This window comes from Cetorhinus maximus, chromosome 1 (assembly GCF_964194155.1).
Source record: "Cetorhinus maximus chromosome 1, sCetMax3.hap1.1, whole genome shotgun sequence".
Lineage (NCBI taxonomy): Eukaryota > Metazoa > Chordata > Chondrichthyes > Lamniformes > Cetorhinidae > Cetorhinus > Cetorhinus maximus.
The window spans coordinates 146,144,311-146,165,014 of record NC_135879.1 but is presented as its reverse complement, the minus strand read 5'-3'; the positions used below and the strand labels follow the sequence as shown (position 1 = coordinate 146,165,014).

The 20,704-nt window shown below is 41.5% G+C and overlaps 1 protein-coding gene across 2 annotated transcripts in view; it reads left to right on the top strand.

Annotated features, from left to right (window-relative positions):
- Window positions 1–20,704, top strand: part of clocka (clock circadian regulator a) — a 136,052-nt gene that overhangs the window by 16,149 nt on the left and 99,199 nt on the right. For both annotated transcript variants that reach the window (XR_013577488.1, XM_078548002.1), the window contains exon 4: window positions 3,270–3,418. Coding sequence is in view for 1 of the 2 variants with exons in the window: in XM_078548002.1 (XP_078404128.1) it covers window positions 3,270–3,418 (149 nt within the window). In the remaining variant the exon portion in view is untranslated. The remainder of the gene's footprint in view (window positions 1–3,269; window positions 3,419–20,704) is intronic.

The window sequence follows — 20,704 nt, the reverse complement described above, 5'->3', positions numbered from 1 at the left end:
TGAAAGATTAAAGTTTTTATTTTTTTTATATTATCTTTTGGAAGCCTCATCCCGCCCATGGATGAGGTTTCAAAAAAAATGCAAAGGCCACTTGGACCTTTTTGCCTGCCCGCCAACCGTTAGGCAGTGAAAATTCTAATTTAATTGATTACTTAATGGCCTTAATAGACCTTTTAATTGTTGGCAGGCACACGCCGGAGACGGCAGTGCGCCCGCTGACCGAACTATCACGCAACTACACATTGATGCCGGCACGCTCGGCAATGTCAACGTGTGTCATTTCATGCTCGAACGGGTCGGGTTCACGCGTCCGAGCGAAAATTTCTGCCCTAAGGGTCACGCTTGTGGACTGAATAGAGCTGTTCAGAAAGGCACCGGCACCGGCTCTCGGAGCATTTTAACTTAGTGCCAATCTCCTGCCTTTTCGCCATAATCCTGTACGTTGTTTCTATTTAGATAATCATCCAATGCCCTCTTGAATGCCTCAATTGAACCTGCTTCCACCACACTTTCAGACAGTACATTCCAACCCCTAACTACTCACTGTGTGAAAAAGATTTTTCTTACCACCTTTTGCTTCTTTTGCAAAACGCTTTAAAACTGTGCCCTCTGGTTCTCGATCCGTTTACAAGCAGGAACAATTTCTCCCTATCTACTCTATCCAGACCCCTCATGACTTTGAAAACTTCTATCAAGACTCCTCTCAACCTTCTCTTCTCCAAGGAAAACAGTCCCAACTTCTCCAGTCTTTCCTCATAACTGAAGTATCTCATCCCTGGAACTATTCTTGTAAACCTCTTCTGTATTCTCTCCACTGCGTTCACATCCTATAGTGTGGTGCTCAGAACGGTATACAGTCCTCCAGCTGAGGTCTAACTAGTGTCTTATATAAGTTCATTATAACCTTCCTGCTCTTGTACTCTATGCCCCTATTAATGAAGCCTAGAATACTGTATGCTTTAGAAACAGCTCTCTACCTGTCCTGCCACCTTTAATGACTTATGTACATATACACCCAGGTTTCTCTGCTCCTGCACACTCTTTAGAATAGTGTCCTTTATTTTATACTGTCTTTCCATGTTCTTTGTACCAAAGCGTATCACCTCACACTTCCCCGCATTGAACTTCATCTGCCACCTATCTGTCCACTCCACCAATGTGTCAATGTCCTTTTGAAGTTCTACACTGTCCTCACAGAGTTTACATATCAGGAAGAGTAAGGGTCCCAATACCGACCCCCGGGGAACTCCTCTACAAACCTCCTTCCAGCCCAAAAAATACCCATTAACCATTACTGTTTTTTATTCCTCAAGCCAGTTTTGTATCCACATTGCTACTGTCCCTTTTATTCCATGACCTATAACTTTCCTCACAAGCCTGTTGTTTGGCACTGTATTGAATGCGCTTTGGAAGTCCATATACACCACATCAACGGCCTTGCCCTCATCAACCATCTCTGTTACCTCTTCAAAAAAACTCCAAGTTAGTTAGACACGATTTTCCTTTAACAAATCCATTCTTCCTAATCAATCCACGTTTTTCCATGTGACTATTAATTCTATCCCGGGTAATTGTTTCTAGCAGTTTCCCCACCACCGAAATTAAACTGAATGGTCTGTAATTGCAGGGCAGATCTTTACAACCTTTTTTGAATAAGGGCGTAATGTTTGCCATTCTCCAGTCCTCTGGCACCTCCCCCGAATCTGGGGAACATTGAAAGATTATTACCAGTGCCTCTGCAATTTCCACTCTCACTTCCTTCAATATTCTTGGATGCATTTCATCCGGTCCCGGTGCCTTATCAACGTTAAGTACGGACAGCTTATCCAATACCACCTCTTTATCAATTTTAAGCCCTTCTAGTGACTGAGTTTCCTCCTCTGTCACCGTGGCCTGGGCACCATGGCCTCGTAGGTAAAGACAGATGCAAAGTATTCATTTAGCACCTCAGCCATGCCTCTTGCCTCTGTGTAAAACCCCTTTGTGGTTCCTAATCGGCCTTTCCCTTTTACCACCCTTTTACTATTAATGTGCAAAAACAGGAATTTGGCATTGGTGAGATTGGGTGTAATGGGGAAGGATGTACTAACTAGACCAGATGATATTGCTCATAAATAATATGGTTTTCAGAGCGCAACAAACAAAATAAAACCAGTAATAGCATCGCTGGATAGGATGTTGTGTGATCCCTACAACGTTTGGCTATTTTAAGCACCAAATGTTGGCTCAAGCAGTTTGTCGAATGGCTGGTTTCTGTGTTCTGAACTTCTGTATATTTCTATGATTTGGTAACTCCACACTGACATGGAATTAAATGTTGCACTTCATCTGCTTGCTTATATTATTTTTGAAAATTATATAAAAATGTATTCGCTACCATCTTTTAAATCAAACATAGCAATTCATGGAGGTTTCTTGCGATGGCAGTTAAATTTTCTATCAATGCTTTGGAAAGTTATTTTAATTGTTGGAATAATGATCAATTTACCAGCCTAATTATTTCAGCATTTCTATTTCACATACAGTGGCTGAATTACTTGAGATAGCTGCTGAATTTCAATGAAAATGATTTGAAAATTTTGGCTTTAAAGATTTACATATTTATATTATTTTCACTTGCCACCAATTTATCATACATAAAATTATTTCATTTCAATTGTTCGAACATTTTCCAAGATATTTTGATGTGAAATTAAATCTACCAAAATAGGAAAAAGATTTAGCTGAAAAAGGGACAAATGAGCCTATAAAGTCTCTCAGTATTTTATGAATGATTTCTACATTCATTTAATTGAAGCAAATATTAATACATTTATGTAAATTGTGCCAATTACAAGCAGAAAGAAGATTGAGGACATGTCTCAAAAAGAAGCTTGGACCAACAGAATAAAATACAATAAGCAACTTCATAAAGTGGTGGAGTTAGGAATGAGAAGGAAAAAGGTCACAAGAGACATGAAAATCTAAAGTTTCACCATAATTTGCCTTTTCTGTTATGATGCAGTAGAATAAAGCTACTGGACCCTCAGTAAGCCAGTATGACTTTTGAACAGTTACTTGTCCACTTACTCATTCTTTCGCTCATAGCTTTAATTTAATTTAATTTAGCAAAGTTGCTAAATTACTTATTGAAGATATAACCATCTAAATTCAGAAAATCATTTGAAGCATTTTTAAAGGTCAAAAATATAATTTTTTTTAGAATCTTGGATGAATTATCTGTATTTATGAATATAATTTGCTATTAGAAGTATTCTTGTGTCCTTAAGAGTGTCTAGGAACAAATCTGAGAAGAAACGACGAGACCAATTCAATGTGCTGATCAAAGAACTTGGCTCCATGCTACCTGGTAATACTCGGAAAATGGATAAATCAGCAATATTACAGAGAACAATTGACTGTTTACAGAAGCACAAAGGTAGTTAACTGTGTTCTACTCTGTTCTATCCTAATAAATATCTTAAGTGTGTGCTAAATTTATTGGGGAGGGAAAGGCGGTAATTGGGGGATTCATTATTTCATGCTAGTAATTTGGTGGGTATTTTTTTAATTTTTAAAATAGATTAAGATCATAAAGGCAACTTTTATTTACTCTTCGCATACAAATAGGAAAATCTTTATATCACAATGGAAAATTCACACTCGGGACCATAAACCCTTTAAATTTATACAAGTAAGCTTCCAGCAAGGGGGAATGAGAAAAAGAACTTTTTTTACACAGCAAGTAATGACCTGGAACTTGTCTGTGATGATGGTATGGAAGATAATGAATAATTTGAAAAGGAAATTAAATGGGCACTTGAGGGAAATAAACTTACTGGGCTACAGGGATACAGCAGGGTCGTGGGACTGATTGGGTTGCTCTACAAGGAGGCAGCATTGATTTGACGAGCTGAATGGCTGCCTTCTGTGCCATGGTGACTCTGACTCTCTGATTGTTTTTGATTTTTTTTTGTTGCATTCAGTTGGCATCATTGCTTTTCTTGGATCTTGGTATTCTGATCTTGACCTGGATGATTTACTTAAAAGAAAAATAGACCAGTAGCTAGTGCATGCCAATATCCAGCTTCAAAAGAGACTGTGCTTTGCTGTCCTGCTGATATGAGACACATCCCTGCTTGCTGCCACTGGTACTTTTTTTTCCTCCGGTTAAAATTGGAATGAGCTGTAGGATTAGCCAGAACTAAGCTTTAGTCCTTGCAACAACAAAAAAATTAAATAGAAAGGATTGTCAGCTTTCTGAATCTTTGGACTTGACATGGTACTGAGTGATGAGATGAGTGCGTTCAAAATAAAAAAGGGATATATTGAAAAAATACTTTAAAAACTTAAAAAGGATAAAGGTATAGTCCAGATGGATTGCCTCCATGTATTTTAAAAGAATCAAGGGAAGAGGGAGCAGAGGCATTGCTACACATATTTAAAAATTTGTTAGAAAAAGGTACAGTGCTAGAGGACTGGAAGATAGCTAATACATTTCCTATATTTTGAGAAGGGGGATAGAACATGTCCAGGAAATTATACACCAGTCAGCATGACATCAGTTGTAGGAAAAATAATGGAATCCTCACTATAGGAGAGAATAGAATAACAAGTAGACATGAGAAGTATAATAATGAATTGTCTGCATGGATTTCAAAAAGGAAAATCTTGCTTGACTAACCTTATTGAATTTTTTTGAGAAGGTAACAGCGAGCGTAGACAATAGTAATGCAGCAGGTGTAATTTATCTGGATTTTCAGGACCTTTGATAAGGTGCCCTGTGATAGACTAATGAATAAGGGAATGAGGAATCAAGGGACAAATGGTAGAATGTATTGCTAGCTGGCTTCAAGACAGAAAGTGGAGAATGGGACTACAGGATAATTATTCAGAGTGACAGAAGGTGGCTAGTGGTGTTCCACAAGGATAAGTGCTGAGACTACTGCTGTTTACAATTTACATTGACAATTTAGACTTTAGACTTGAAAACACAATTTCTAAATTTGCGAAGGCACCAAATTGGAGGAGAGAATCATACAGAGGAGGATTGCAATAAATTATAGGAGGGCATTAATAAACTTGTAGATTGGGCTTATAACTGGCAAATAAAGTTCACCACACAAATGTGAGGTAATATATTTTGGTAGGAAGAATAGGGAGGTCACTTGCAAGGTGCAAGTCTAGGTGGGTTGGAAGAACAAAGGAATATCTGAGTACAAATGCATCAATCACTAAAAGTTATGCCGCAGGTTAGGAAGGCCATTAAAATAGCAAACCAAACACTAGACTTTATTTCTAGAGGGATATTATTGAAGAGTAGGGCAGTTATGCCAAGCCTCTAATTGAAGTTTGGTTCAACCACATTGAAGAATATTGTGTGCAATTTTAGTTGCCACATTATGAAAAGGATATAAGGGCACTGGAGAGGGTGCAGAGAAGATTTACAAGGATGATACCAGAAATGTGTGGGTATACATCAAGAAAGGATCGATATGCTGGGCCCCTTCTCTCTTGAAAGAAAATGGCTGAGGTATTTCAAATTATGAAAAGTTTTGGTAGCGAGAATGTTTTGTCTTGTGGGGAAGAGCATGACTAGAGGCCATCAATACAGGATAGTCATCAAGAAATCCAATAGGGAATTCAGAAGAAAACTGCTGTTTAGAGCATAACTGCTGGGTAGTGAGAATGTGAAACTCACTACTAGGGAGCAGTTCAAGCAAATAGGATAGATGCATTTAAGGGAAAACTCTATAAGCATATGGGGGGGCGGGGGGCGGGTGGAGAAAGGGAATAGCTGGTAGATTTAGATGAGGAAAGATGGATAGAGGCTCAAGTGGAGCATAAACACTGGCATGGACTGGTTGAGCCAAATGGCCTGTTGCTGTGCTGTTATCCCGAGACTGTAACTGCAGGATCAGGTTTAGTAAGAACCTGTGACAAATTGTGCAAGAAGGTCGATTACATCTGGCTTTAGACCCAAATTCCCAGAAGTCAACCCTGCTATCATTGAGGCTTGGCTTAGTTGGTAGCACTCTGACTGTAAGGCAGAAAAGTGGAGTTGATGGATTTGAGCACTAAAACATTCTCTCTGCATTCACGCTACCAAAACTTTTCATAATTTGAAATACGTCAGCCATTTTTTTTCAAGAGAGAAGGGGCCCAGCATATCGATCCTTTCTTGATATGTATACCCACATATTTCTGGTATCAACCTTGTAAATCTTCTCTGCACCCTCTCCAGTGCCTTTATATCCTTTTCATAATATGGCAACTAGAATTGCACCCTATGATGGATTTGAGCACTTAATCCAGGCTGCCACTTCAGTGTTGTATTAAGGGAGTGTTGCATTATCGATGTAACATTAAACTAGGCGCTCTCTGTTCAGATAGAAGTAAAAAAAAATCACATGATCCTTTCTTCTATCCAGGAAGTCACATCTCTCTTACCTATACCACCTGAAGTAGATTAACTGGTAACTCATCCGTTTGCTGTTTGTGGACCTTGCTGTGTGCAAGTAGGCTGCCACATTTTCTGCCATAACAAGTGACTACCTGTTATATTTTAAAAATGAGAGAACAATCTCAAATGTAATACTGCAAATGGAATTAACAAAGCTAATGTGTGACAAATTGAGCTTAAGAAATCAGAGCAGGGATAGACCATACAGCCCATGGAGCCTGCTCCGCTATTCAGTATGATCGCGGCTGATCCTCAGCCTCAATTCCACTTTTCTGACTGTTCCTCATATCTCTTGATTCCTTGGGAGACTAAAAATCTGTCTATCTCAGCCTTAAATATATTTAATGATGGAGCATCCATCATCATCTGTGGTAGAGAATTCTAAAGATTCACAACCTTTTGAGCGAAGAAACTTCTGCTCATTTTAGGCCTAAATTATCGACCTTATCCTGAGACCATGCCCCCATGTTTTAGATTTAAAACAGCCTCTAGTATCTACCTTTTCAAGTCTTTCAGAATCTTGTATGCTTCAATAAGATCACCTCTTATTCCTCCAAACTCCAGAGAATATAGGCCCAATTTACTCATTCCCCTCATCAAAAGGACAACCCTCTTATCCTTTTGAGCCAATTGAGTGAACCTTTGCTGTAACACCTCCAATGAAGTATATCCTTCCTTAAATATGGAGCCAAAACTGCGCAGTGTTCTGGGTGTGGTTTCACCAAAGCCCTGTGTAATTGTAGCAAGAATTATTTATTCTTCTACTCCAATCCCCTTGCAATAAAGGTAAGTGTGCCATCTGCCTTCCTACTTGCTTGTTGTACCTGCATGCTAACTTTTGTGTTCCTTGTACGAGTACACCCAAGTCCCTCAACATTAACATTTACAAGTTTCGCATCTTTTTTAGAAATACTCTGCTTTTCTATTCTTATTACCAAAGTGAATACACCCACACTTCCCCACATTATACTCCATTTTTCACCTTGTTGCTCAGTCAATTAACCTGTCTATGTTCCTCTGCATCCTGTTTGTGTACTTGTCATAACTTGCATTCCCTCCTAGCTTTTTATTGTCAGCAAAGTTAATTACTCTTGGGGCAGGATTTTCAGGCCTGAACCCTGCCCAATTAATGGCAAGCCAGCATGAAAGGTGCGCTGAGCTTGTCATTGCCGGGGTGGGGGCGGGTGCAGGAGGAGTGCGAGCGCAAAAGTCTGCGCATGCCCTTGGGAGCATGCACTGAAAGCTCCCTGCCTTCAGGGAGCTTTCAGAATTTTAAACCAATGAATAAAGTTTTTAAAAATCAGGAAAAAAAATGTACACCAGTGGACTCGCTCACCTTAATGTATATTTGAAAAACTCTTCCCAAAAATTTTTATTTTTTAAAATTTAATTATGGAAACCTCATCCCACCCATGGATGAGGTTTCCTAAAAAATCCAAAGGCTTCCTGGCTGATTCACCAGCCCGCCAACTTGGACAGACAGCAAAAAATACAGGCTGATTAATTGAATAATGGCTTGAATAGGCTTCTTAATTGTCGGGCCACTCGCCCGACATCATCGTGTGCTATTTCACGCTTGGGCGTGTTGGGCACGCGCCGCATGCCGAGCCGAATATACCTGCCCTTGGTCTCCTTGTCTTAATCATTACTATAGATTGTAAGTAGCTGAGGTTTCATCACTGATCCTTGTTGCACATCACTAGTCACAACCTGCCAAATTGAAAACAGCCCGTTAATCCGTAGCCTTTGCTTCCTGTCCGTTAACTAATGTTCTATCCATGCTAATATAGTACACCCAATTCTGTGAGCCCTTGCATATTAACTTATTGATTGCCTTTTGGAAATCCAAAAACACTATCTACCACACTAATTACGTTTTCAAAAAAAAATTGTCAAACAAAATTTCCCCCTCATTGAGTGTAATAGGGTAGCTCCTCACTTTTTGACAATTTTTCCTCAATCCCCAAAAAAATCATTATTTTCTGTACACCCCAGGTCTGTGAAAGTAAGGAAGATTAATTTAAAAATAAGATTAATTGGAAAGTTTATCAGCCTATGTAAATTAATGAAGCAGAATTCCATAAATTTCAGTTCACAGAATACCCCTCCCACCATTAGAACTCCAAAGTGCAGTGAAACCTGACCTCCATAAAAAATGGACACCTGCAAACAATGGGCACGTATTGACAGTTCCATATCACTTGCATTGTAACAGGCTGCACCTTGAAATCGCAAACACTCACAAGAAATATGGACAGCCTTCAATGCACCAAGTCTGTTTACAACTTTTAAACACTGGGACGAGCAGATTAAGTGTAAGTAGGCAATAGGTGAAAAGAATGTCTTTTGTGGATTAGAGATCTCTTGAACCATCATCCTTAGCAACAGAGGAACTGTTTATCTCTAGGATTGAATGCTTGCACAGCTATGTCCCAGGAATAGAGATGTTTTATTACTACAATAGATGCTGGGTGAAGAACTCCCATTCTTCCAATTACATTCAGGTACCTGTTGCACTGCACTGGACTGTACTGTATAATTTCTCATCTCTGGCCCAGTATTGCAATTCCCAATGGCATGGAGAGTTGGGGCTGGCTATTTTGGATTCTAGGGAATAATGAATTACATGAGACACGAGCTGGGAATGCTCAAAGATAGGGGAAGCTTAGGGGTCAGTATTTAGGTGGCCTTTGGAGTCAGTACTCGGATGGGGGGGTGGGGGTGCTCAAGAGTTTGCTGTACGGGTTTAGGGGGAATGGAGACTGGAAGTGGTGGGGAAAGAGAAACTGAAGAGAGATAGAGACTGTAGCATGGGTGCTGGGGAGACATAGGTAATAGCTCATGACCAGGTGTTATGTCACATGATCAGGTATATGGTCAGAATGTATTCAAATCTTCAGGAATTCCCCTCAACTAGAGTTGGTAATCTTACACATCTTACTCCACCAGCACATCAGGTGCTGCTGAGAGCTCCCTACCCACCCCCAGCACTTCAAACATTAGCAGCTGCAGCACATAGGGAGTGGGGGTCCCAGACAGGGGTCTGTTGGACATTAAGCTCTTCAATTTGACTGAGATTGCCCAGGTACTCTGATCCTAAGCTCACTTTATGCAGGCCACCACCCTAGGAGTTTCCAGGATCACAACATTCCTCCCTCAATAGAAAAGAATCTTGGGATGACAATGAACTTGGAAACACAACAAACAGAAAACTAACTGAAATCACAACCCGCTGGCAGGGCTCCACAATTAGGCATGATCCTAGGTGCAAATGATGAAGATGACAAGTGCTGCAGGAGAAACAGCCATTCCTGGGATACTTGGCTCATCCTGTTTACTGTACATGCAGTGACAATTTTAAAAATAAGGACATCTACAAATAAAGGACAGCTTAACAAGAATTTTTTGTATGTCCCTAATTTACAGGTTTTGCTGTATTGAAATTAGAACCCTTTATGAGAACAGGTTTTATAGAAGAAAGGTGGGAGATAGAAAAGAAGAAATGCAGCAATCCAATTTGCAGAGGAAGTGTGTATAATATAATTAATCCCATGGACTGGATAGAAAAAAGATTGCAAATACAAAGGAGATAACATGTAAAGTGGAGTTTAGCATTAAAGGTGAAACATGGTAAGGAATAAAATCTCTTGCCAGATCATTAGTGAACTAACAATGCTTTCCCCGCACCACCACCCACTTCCACCCCCCTTCCTTCCACCTACCAACAGTGAGCTGAGTCGTTTGATGCAAGCACTTGTGCTCTAAGTCCAGAAAATATACACAAAATGAGCAACTACCTCCACAGAGCACCTGGAGAAGAAGTGGGAAGCATGTCACATGACCTGAAGCTGCTAGAACCTGTAATATTGCTGTGTGGAATTGAACCCAGGCAGTTGACCATTTTACCACCTAACAGCAACAGAAAGAGCTCTGTCCAGGTAAATTGCCTGTCCATAATCTACACTCAGAACTACTGGAACATCAGAACTCCTGTACCTGAGCCTATAAGACTAATTCATCTTTACGTGTCCTCTTCCATTGGGGAAGTCCTTGCTTCTGGAAAGACGGATCACCCTGCAACAGTTTCAGCCTGCTAGTCTCTGAATGAATGCACATTGGACTTTTGATTCTGGACTCTGGATTTAAAATGAAACCATAACTTTTCTATTTTATTTGTGGTCTTACTCTGGTACCCCTTATCCCTCTTTTATTGGGGTTGGCTTTGCAAAACCCCTTCCTGCGTTTTGTGTGTAAAATAAACCAACCCTCTTATTTTACCCTATCTTGAGTTTGTTGTGGGATTATTAATAGAGGAATGGATCACTCCAAACTGAAGGGTTGGGGAAACAACACCACCACTTATAAAGGGGGAAATCAGAAATCAAAAGCACATTTCTGTATACGGGCAGGTGAGTTAGAGGAGAAGTCGGGGCTGTTTAAATTAATCTCCCTCCTGTCCGTAACAAGTGAAAATAACCCATTGCTAACTAGACCTCTGTTTCCATTGCCGAGATCCTCCTGTGCCAAGATTTCAATAATCCCCCATTTCCCACTTAGAGCACATCTTATGTCTGTTCCAAAACTCTCCTATTCTACCATAAATCAGATGTCAAAGAACGAATCAGAAACCAATTATTGATAATGAAGGAGTAGAAGTGCATAAACCTTAGCATTAATGGTCTGATTTTATGTTTAAAGTAAGAAACTGGACATCCAGGGGCAAGTCCAAAACAAACAGGAAATCCTTTGATACCCCTCTGCACCCAATTCTCCTAATAATTAGAAAGCAAGGCACATCCTCTCCCCTATTGAATTCAAATCCCTCCAGCTGAACAATTTGGCACCATTCCTCACACTGAGTTGCCCATGGGAAGAAAAAAGCTTCCCTTTCTTGCAGATAACTTTCTTTTATAAATGCCTTGTTTTTATAGAATCTCTTAATCCATTTGGTATTTTGACAGAAATCAGACATTGGCTTCATGTCTCAAGGAATCTATCTACTATAGCTCCCAGATCTTTTAACTAATGTCACTATTTTTCTATTAATTGTAATACTTATGTTAATTTTGTATCCTTAATTTCATGACACCTATATTATGCTGCAGGGAGGTCTTGTGGTTCAGTAGGTAGCAGCCTTGCCTCAACCAGAAGCTCCAGCTCCAAGTCCAACTGCAGGACTTGTTGGCCATGGAAGGAGCCTTCGTGATGCAGCCAAAGAGATTGATAATCAACCTACTGATCTTTCCAGCATTAAGAGTGGGAGAAATTCCTGCTTAGTCGTGCTTGATGTGGAATGATGCCCCTCAAGTTATAACTGCTTCTCCCCATCTTCTTCTACATTTCCACCTCAGTTCTTTGATCATACAGAAACTGAGAAGAAATTATTGATAACATCTTTATAAATGTCTTAAAGAAGGTAAGTACTTGTCACAACACAGTCACTCCAAGATTCTATTTATCACACCCCTCCACCTTCTATTTACTCAGACCACAGAAATTGGTTTCCATTGTGCTTCTGGTGCCAAGGCTAAGGGAGCTCTGAAAACCTACAATAGCACTGACAGCTGGTATGACCTACGTGGTGCTGGCTCGGGCATGCCATGAATGTACTGAAAGAATCAGAAGATGTGTTATAATTACATCATAACTGTTTTGGTGGTTCATTGAGCAGCATAAGAGGCTGATGTGCGGTGGATATGACGTCCCTTGCAGATGCATTCACTGATCTTGCGTGCAGTCATTAAACTTACGGTGCTGCTTTTGCAAGGTTCTCAGCACCAGATCTACAAGTTGACCTCCTTTGCCACCTGTGCCCATTTCCTCTGGAAGGTCTACTCTGAGGGACTCTTGGCCGCCTGTAAAAACGTGGCCTATCCTTGTCCACCATTATTAAGGATTCCAGTGGGTATCAGTGAACTGTGGAGCTACATATATTAGCTGCATGTACTGTTAGACCCCTGTAGTACAATGATCTGGCACATATTGGGTTAAAATGGGACTGATGAATGGGGAATGTGAGTTCTCCAAACTATCAGTTTGGTTCCTGGCCACACCGTCAGCAATAAAGGCATCACAGCGGACCCACCAAAAACTAAAGCTACTAGCGAGTTCCCAGCCCATCCTCGATTCCACATCTCCAGCGATTCTTGGGGATGGTGACATCAGCAGGCAAAGTTTTTACCAAATTTGGCACGGGTCACAGAACCTTTGAGGCATCAGCTTAAGAAAGACCAAGCATGGTGCTGGGACTCGTGTCAAGAGCAAGCATTCACTTGCATCAAGGCGATGCTGCTGTCCATGATATTCTGACTCACTGCGACCCATCCATGCCCACCACCACTGTAGCAGATGCTTCGTCCACAGGCCTTGGAGTGGTCCTATTCAGGAATAACTGGATGGAAGTCGCTGACCGGTGTACTACATTTCCAGAGGGTTATCTGGCATAGCAATGAGATACGACATCATAGAAAAGGAAGCCCTTGCAGTCATGTGGGCATGTGAGACCTTTTCGAGCTATCTCATCGGCCTCAAGGTCACAATTGAAACAGACTGTAAGCCACTAGCCTCATTACTGGATGAGAAAGAACTAGCAAATCTGCCTCCCAGAATCCAGAGGTTCCACCTACGCCTCATGAGGTTCGCCTTCGAGACCGTATATGTCCAAGGTAAAAACCAAGCAACGACAACACTTTCCAGGGCTACAGTAGGCCTTCCAACTAAACAGGATGTCAATCTCGTCGAAGAGCTGGAAGCGTACTCCTAATTGACAAGGAGATACCTACCAGCACCACTAGTAAACTCCAACAGATTTGCCAGGAACAAATACATGATGAGGAGTGTGCCTGCATCTGCCGTTACTGCCAACAAGGGTGACCACAACAGAAACCAAGTGGTTGTACTATGAAAACTTGGTTCAAACAGCAAAAATACTTCACGGTCATAGGAAATCTCCTGATCTACAATGAGTGGCTGGTCATCCCAGTTTCCCTTCAGCAGGAGATCCTTCAAAAAAGTACACTACAGCGACCTGGACATCACCAAGTGCAGGGCACGGGCCCAATCCAATGTCTGGTGGCCAGGCATTTCCAGGGTGATTGAGGACACCATAGCAAACTGTCAGTTGTGTGTGCTGCACAGGCAGGACCAAAGAGCTCTGCATCCCTGCACATACATACAAATATACGAATTAGGAGCAGGAGTAGGCCACTCAGCTCCTTGATCCTGCTCCACCATTCAATAAGATCATGCCTGATCTGATTTCAACCTCAACTCCACATTCCTGCCTACCCCGATAACTTTTCACCCCCTTGCTTATCAAGAATCTATCTACCTCTGCCTTAATATTCAAAGACTCTGCTTCCATTGCCTTTTAAGGAAGATTTTTCCAAAGACTCACGACCCTTAAAGAGAAAATTTCTCCTCATCTCTGTCTTAAATGGGCAACCCTTAATTTTTAAGCAGTGACTCCTAGTTCTAGATTCTCTCACAAGATGAAACATCCACATCCACCCTGCCAGGACCCCTCAGGATCTTATATGTTTCAATCAAGTCATCTCTTACTCTTCTAAACTCCAGTGGATACAAGACGAGCCTGTCCAACCTTTCCTCATAAGATAACCTGCCCATTTCAGGTATTAGTCTAGTAAACCGTCTTTGAACTGCTTCCAGTGCATTTACATCCTTAAATAAGGAGACCAATTCTATACGCAGTACTCCAAATGTGGTCTCACCAATGTCCTCTATAACTGAAGAATAACCTCCCTACTTTTGTATTCAATTCCCCTTGCAATAAACGATAGCATTCTATTAGCTTTCCTAATTACTTGCTGTACGTGCATTGTAACCTTTTACAATTCATACATTAGAATACCCAGATTCCTCTGCATCTCAGTGCTGTTCAGTCTCACCATTTAGATAATATGCTCCTTTTTTATTCTTCCTGCCAGAATGCATGATCTTACATTTTCCCACATTATATTCCATTTGCCAGATCTTTGCCAGTCACCTAACTTGTCTGTATCTCTTTGTAGCCTCCTTATGTCCTCTTCATAACTTATTTTTCTACCTAACTTAGTGCCATCAGCAAATTTAGCAACCATTCCTTTGGTCCCTTCACCCAAGTCATTTATACAAATTGTAACAAGTTGAGGCCCCAGCACGGATTCCTGTGGCACACCACTCGTCCCACCCTGCCAACCAGAAAAAGACCCATTTATGTCAACTCTCGGCTTCCAGTTAGCTAACAAATCTTCTATCCATGCCAATATGTTACCCCCTACACCATGAGCCTTTATTTTCCTCAATAACCTTTGATGGGGTTCCCCTTTATCCACAGCACATGTTACTTATAAGACCATAAGACATAGGAGCAGAAATTAGGCCATTCGGCCCATCGAGCCTGCTCCGCCATTCAATCATGGCTGATAAGTTTTTTAACCCCATTCTCCCACCTTCTCCCCGTAACTTTTGATCCCCTTACCAATCAAGAACCTATCTATCTCGGTCTTAAATACACTCAATGACCTGGCCTCCACAGCCTTCTGTGGTAATGAATTCCATAGATTCACCACTCTCTGGCTAAAGAAGTTTCTCCTCATCTCTGTTTTAAAAGGTCTTCCCTTTACTCTGAGGCTGTGCCCTCGGGTCCTAGTCTCTCCTACTAATGGAAACATCTTCCCCACGTCCACTCTATCCAGGCCTTTCAGTATTCTGTAAGTTTCAATCAGATCCCCCCTCATCCTTCTAAACTCCATCGAGCATAGACCCAGAGTCCTCAAACGTTCCTCATATGTTAAGCCTTTTATTCCTGGGATCATTCTCGTGAACCTCCTCTGGACCCTCTCCAGGGCCAGCACATCCTTCCTGATATACGGGGCCCAAAATTGCTCACAATATTCTAAATGTGGTCTGACCAGAGCCTTATAAAGCCTCAGCAGCACATCTCTGCTTTTATATTCTAGTCCTCTCGAAATAAATGCCAACATTGCATTTGCCTTCCTAACTACTGACTCAACCTGCAAGTTAACCTTAAGAGAATCCTGGACTAGGACTCACAAGTCCCTTTGCACTCCAGATTTTTGAATTCTCTCCCCATTTAGAAAATAGTCTATGCCTTTATTCTTTCTACCAAAGTGCATGACCTCACACTTCCCCACGTTATAGTCCATCTGCCATTTCTTTGCCCATTCTCCTAACCTGTCCAAATCCTTCTCAGCCTCCCCGCCTCCTCAATACTACCTGTCCCTCCACCTATCTTTGTATCATCTGCAAACTTAGCCAGGATGCCCTCAGTTCCTTCATCTAGATCATTAATGTATAAAGTGAAAAGTTGTGGTCCCAACACTGACCCCTGCGGAACTCCACTAGTCACCGGCCACCATCCTGAGAAGGACCCCCTTATCCCCACTCTCTGCCTCCTGCCAGACAGCCAATCTTCTATCCATGCTAGTACCTTGCCTCTAACACCGTGGGCTCTTATCTTACTGAGCAGCTTCCTGTGCGGCACCTTGTCAAAGGCCTTCTGGAAGTCCAAGTAGATAACATCCATTGGCTCTCCTTTGTCTAACCTGCTCATTACCTCCTCAAAGAATTCTAACAGATTTGTCAGGCATGACCTCCCCTTGATGAAACCATGCTGACTTTGCCCTATTTTATCATGCACTTCCAAGTATTCTGAAATCTCATCCTTAATAATGAACTCTAAAATCTTACCAACGACCGAGGTCAGGCTAATCGGCCTGTAATTTCCTGTCTTTTTCTTACTCCTTCAAAGAACGCCAATAAAATTCATAAAACCATGTTGACTCTGCCTGATCAGCCTGGATTTCTCTAGGTGTCCTGCTATAACATATTTAGTTGTAGCTTCTAACATTTTCCCTATGACAGATGTTAAGCTGACTGTCCTGTAGTTTCCTGCTTTCTGTCCCCTTTTTGAATAAAGGAGTTACATTCACACACAGTTCCCCACCAGGCCATGGGAGAGGCTGGGCATTGACCCATTTGTCTTCATCAGGAAATCGTTCCTTATAGTGGTGTATTACTTTTCCAGATGGGTCGAGATGAAGCAAGTACATACGACTACAACAGAGGCAGTAATTAAGATGCTCATGAGCCACAGCATCCCGGACAAGATAATGTTTGATACGGCCCACAATTTTCAAATGAGAACTCTGTGCACTTCACCGCCAGATCTGGCTTCCACCACCATTCCAGCTCCCCGAGATACCCACAGCCAAATGGGGAGGCTGAAAGAGAAGCCTGCACTATGAAAGCCCTCCTAAAAAAGAATGAAGACTTTCCCACAGCGCTGCTAACCTAAAGGTCCATCCTGTTGCAATGTGGCTTTGCCGCATCCGAACTCCTGATGGGCAAGAAACTCCACACACAACTTCCAAACCTGCCGGAAAAAAATAATACCAGGGTCGGTAATCAAGGGTTACTTGGAAATCCAAGCAAGTGAGCAGTCATACAGGCAGAAGCAGGCTTCTGCCTGCAACAAAAGGTACCGCACCAGACGCTTGCCACAACTACGAAAGGATGACAAGGTCTGGATTAAAGACCTCGGGAGAGAGAGGTTACTATCATCAGGAAGGACAATGATCAACCTCAGCCCCTACCTGTTTGGCACCTCAGAGGGAACAGTCAGGAGGAAACAGGAGTCCCTTCCTCATCCCTAGACCGCTCATTTCCACAGCACAGTGGAGAGAGATCAGGGAGGATACCTAGATGCCAGAACAGCCTCCAAATCAACAGAGTTTGCCTGCAGCAACAGAGCCACTCAACTGACAATAGAGCAAATGAGATATGGATGCTTATAAGGCTTCCAGACCTATGAACTCAGAGACTTGGGTGGGGGGAGATGGAGCAGTAATAACAATGTAAATACATGGGATAAACTAGAATCACTTGAAATTCATTGGATAATGACTTGGAAAGAGGTGTAGTATAAGAGTCTGGTACATATAGGGTTAACTTGGGACTGAGTACAGTACCGCCCACGCAGTGATGTAAGAGAACACATGACCCACACCTAGGGGTCAGTCTTGTGTTGGACAGAGCCTTGTGCACAAGCAGACATGGAGACAGCTCCTAGCTTGAAACCTTTACTGTATATATGATCCTCAGCTGAGGTTACCACTAGACAAGCCTGATCCCAGGCTGGAACCCAGCTTGATAGATCCTAACTTTTATTTGTTTGTTTAGATACATGGAGAGCAGTTACTGAATAGAGTCACCAGACTCAGCTGATGAACTTTTAACAAAAGAATAAAACATTTATTAAACAAGAAAAGATGAACTGTATTACAATACTCTACCCACAACTGTACCTTTACAGATACATAAAGATTTGTAAGGATAACACAAGTTACAAAATCTACCTTATAGTCTAATTCACAGTAAGTACAGTCTATGTAAACCAATTGGCAACCTGTGGCCAGACACACCACACTATGAAACCAAGTAACAGATGCCACCCCAGATGGATGCTATGGATCTCTCCTCAACTCCCCTCAGACACTTGTCACACCTTAAGTCAACCAGTCTCACTGCACTCCATCTTTCACACGAGGCTTTCCAATCTCCACTCTTCAAGAACTTGCTTTGGAATCTTCCCCAAAACCCGACACTTTCTCTCGGATGCCGTCCACAAAAGTTCACCTCCAGGGTTTCGAACTCTCCTTCTAGTGTTCCTCTCCCCTGGCTCACCACATGCATTCAAGCTGTCTTCCACGCACTGCCTCTCACTGACTCAGCTGTCAACTGTACCGCTGCTTCACATGCCCATAAGCAAAGAGTTACTGACATCTCTTTGGATCTTTTGGCCTTTTGCGAGCTGTTCTCACTTTAAATCTGCTTTCTGCTGCTTTTGTTTCTTTAAATCTGAAGCTTGGAGCCTTTCTCTCTGCTCCTCACTCTTAACTTTACTTAACAGCACCTTTTCCAGGTTCCTGTCCTTCCTTTGACTAGAAGGTCTGCTTGGGATGTTCTCATGTTCCACTCCACTGGATTTGGGGTATTTTCTTTAGCTTGGGACTGGTTATCTGCCCCCTTTGCCCCAGTCTGTCTAGGCAGCTACTTTCAAAACCAACTGAACTCAAACAGCTTTAAAATCAAACTGCTGTTTCTAGTTTTTTCTGTGCCAGTGGGAGGGACCTGCCTCTCTGGATCCCTGTTGCTAGGCAATAGCCAGTTTCTCTACTTTGTTTTGTTTAACTTAGCTGCAACAATCATAAAACTCTCATTAGCAATGCAAGCACCTTTTAAAGTGAAACTAAAACTCCAATTTGACCTTTTCTTAACATACAGATACAGAAATACAAATCAAACGTAAACATTAAAGCTAAAACTCATTCCTAACACCCACAAATATAAATATAGCTTATTTAAACTACCTCTATTTCCTAACAACATGTCCATAGTTCTTGTAGTCAATAAATACAAACAGTTAACCTACTTAAAAGAATGAAGACTTCATTCAGACCCACTGAATGGTATCCAACATCCAACAACAATCCCTTCTGCATTCAGCTACCCAGCCGCATAGGTTGCATGCAGAAATCATGGAAAAGAGGAAGAGCACAAAATTTATTTGCTGCCTGCCTTAATTGGAACAGGCATGGGTGGGTCAATAATCATGACTCCTATGCCCCTAAATGGGTGCAGACCAGCCCTCTGATTTGAATCGCTCAACCACAATTCAGTATCTCCCAGCCCCCCTTTATTAGCAGTACCTGGAACTTGCCAGACTTCCAACTTCAATTTTACAATCCTTCCACCAAAGGAACGTGTAGCTTAAGTGAGTGAAACTTCAAAATAAGTTTTGGGAAAATCATAATTTTCTTTTATTCATTTATGGAATGTGGGCATCACTGGCTATTTACTGTCTATCTCTAATTGCTCTTGAGAAGTTGGTGGCGAGCTGCCTTCTTGAACTGCTGCAGTCCCTGTGGTGTAGGTACACCCACAGTGCTGTTAGGGAGGGAGTTCCAGGATTTTGACCCAGCAACAGTGAAGGAACAGCGATATATTTCCAAGTTAGGATGGTGAGTGACTTGGAGGGGAACTTCCAGGTGATGGCATTCCCATGTGTCTGCTGGCCTTGTTCTTCTAGATTGTAGTGGTCGTGTGTTTGGAAGGTGCTGCCTAAGGCCTTGGTAAGATTCTGCAGTGCATCTTGTAGATGGTACACACTGCTGCTACTGTTCGTTGGTGGTGGAGGGAGTGAATATTTATGGAAGATATGCCAATCAAGCGGTCTGACTTGTTCTGAATGGCGTCGAGCAGCATTTTGCAAATTTGGTTAAGAATTGTACCTCTTTTTGTGATTTTCTGGTAGGATAGGATTGCCCAGGGAAAATAAAGGATTATTCTGCTTAGCCAATGGCACATGGGCCAACAATAAATTTCAAGGCCATCTGCAAGGCAATGACCAGCAAAGCTTATATCCTATGAAAGAATTTTAAAAACTGATCAAATGAAGAAAAATAAATTACTTACCATTATAGAGTCATTACAGCAAAGAAGGCCATTAGGCCCATTGATTCCATACTAGCTCTCTGGAGAACAATCCAATGAGTTCCATTCACGGCACAATCCCCTTAGCTCTGAAGCTCATTTTCTTCAAGTGCCCACCCAATTTCTTTTTGAAATCATTTGACACCGCTTCCATCAGCCTTGTAGGTAACAAATTACCACTCGCCGTGTAAAAAAAAATTCTTCCTCACATCTCTTGCAGCTCTTACCCAAAACCTTAAATCTGTATACCTTAATCATTTTACCATCAGCAAATGCAAACAGCTTTTCTTTGACTGCCTTATCTAAACCTGTCATAATCTTGTACAGCCTCTATCAAATATTAAATAATATCTGAAATTTCAATATAAAGATCTGAGCATAATTCACTTTGCCAGTAATTTACCATTAAAATTATTATAATTCAGTGCTTTGTCTGTCTTTTAAGCAATGACCTAATTCTTTTGAAAGATTGCAAACTTCACATTCATAGCTCTATCAGGACTTGACTTTCATTCTTTTCTGACAGGCTTGGAGATGCTTTTAACTGTAAATGATTTTATCAAGTTAGCAATGTTATTTATTGTTTTAGTTGTTTTCCTAGTTCCTTAAGGCACATGACTATGACTCATCTGGGTGTAGGCGTGAAGTGCTGACTTGGATCAACTTTGATATTTTTGTCTTACGTGTAAACTGTTCACATTCACTGATCTGTTGGTGCACATCAATGCTACTTTCTAAAACTAATCA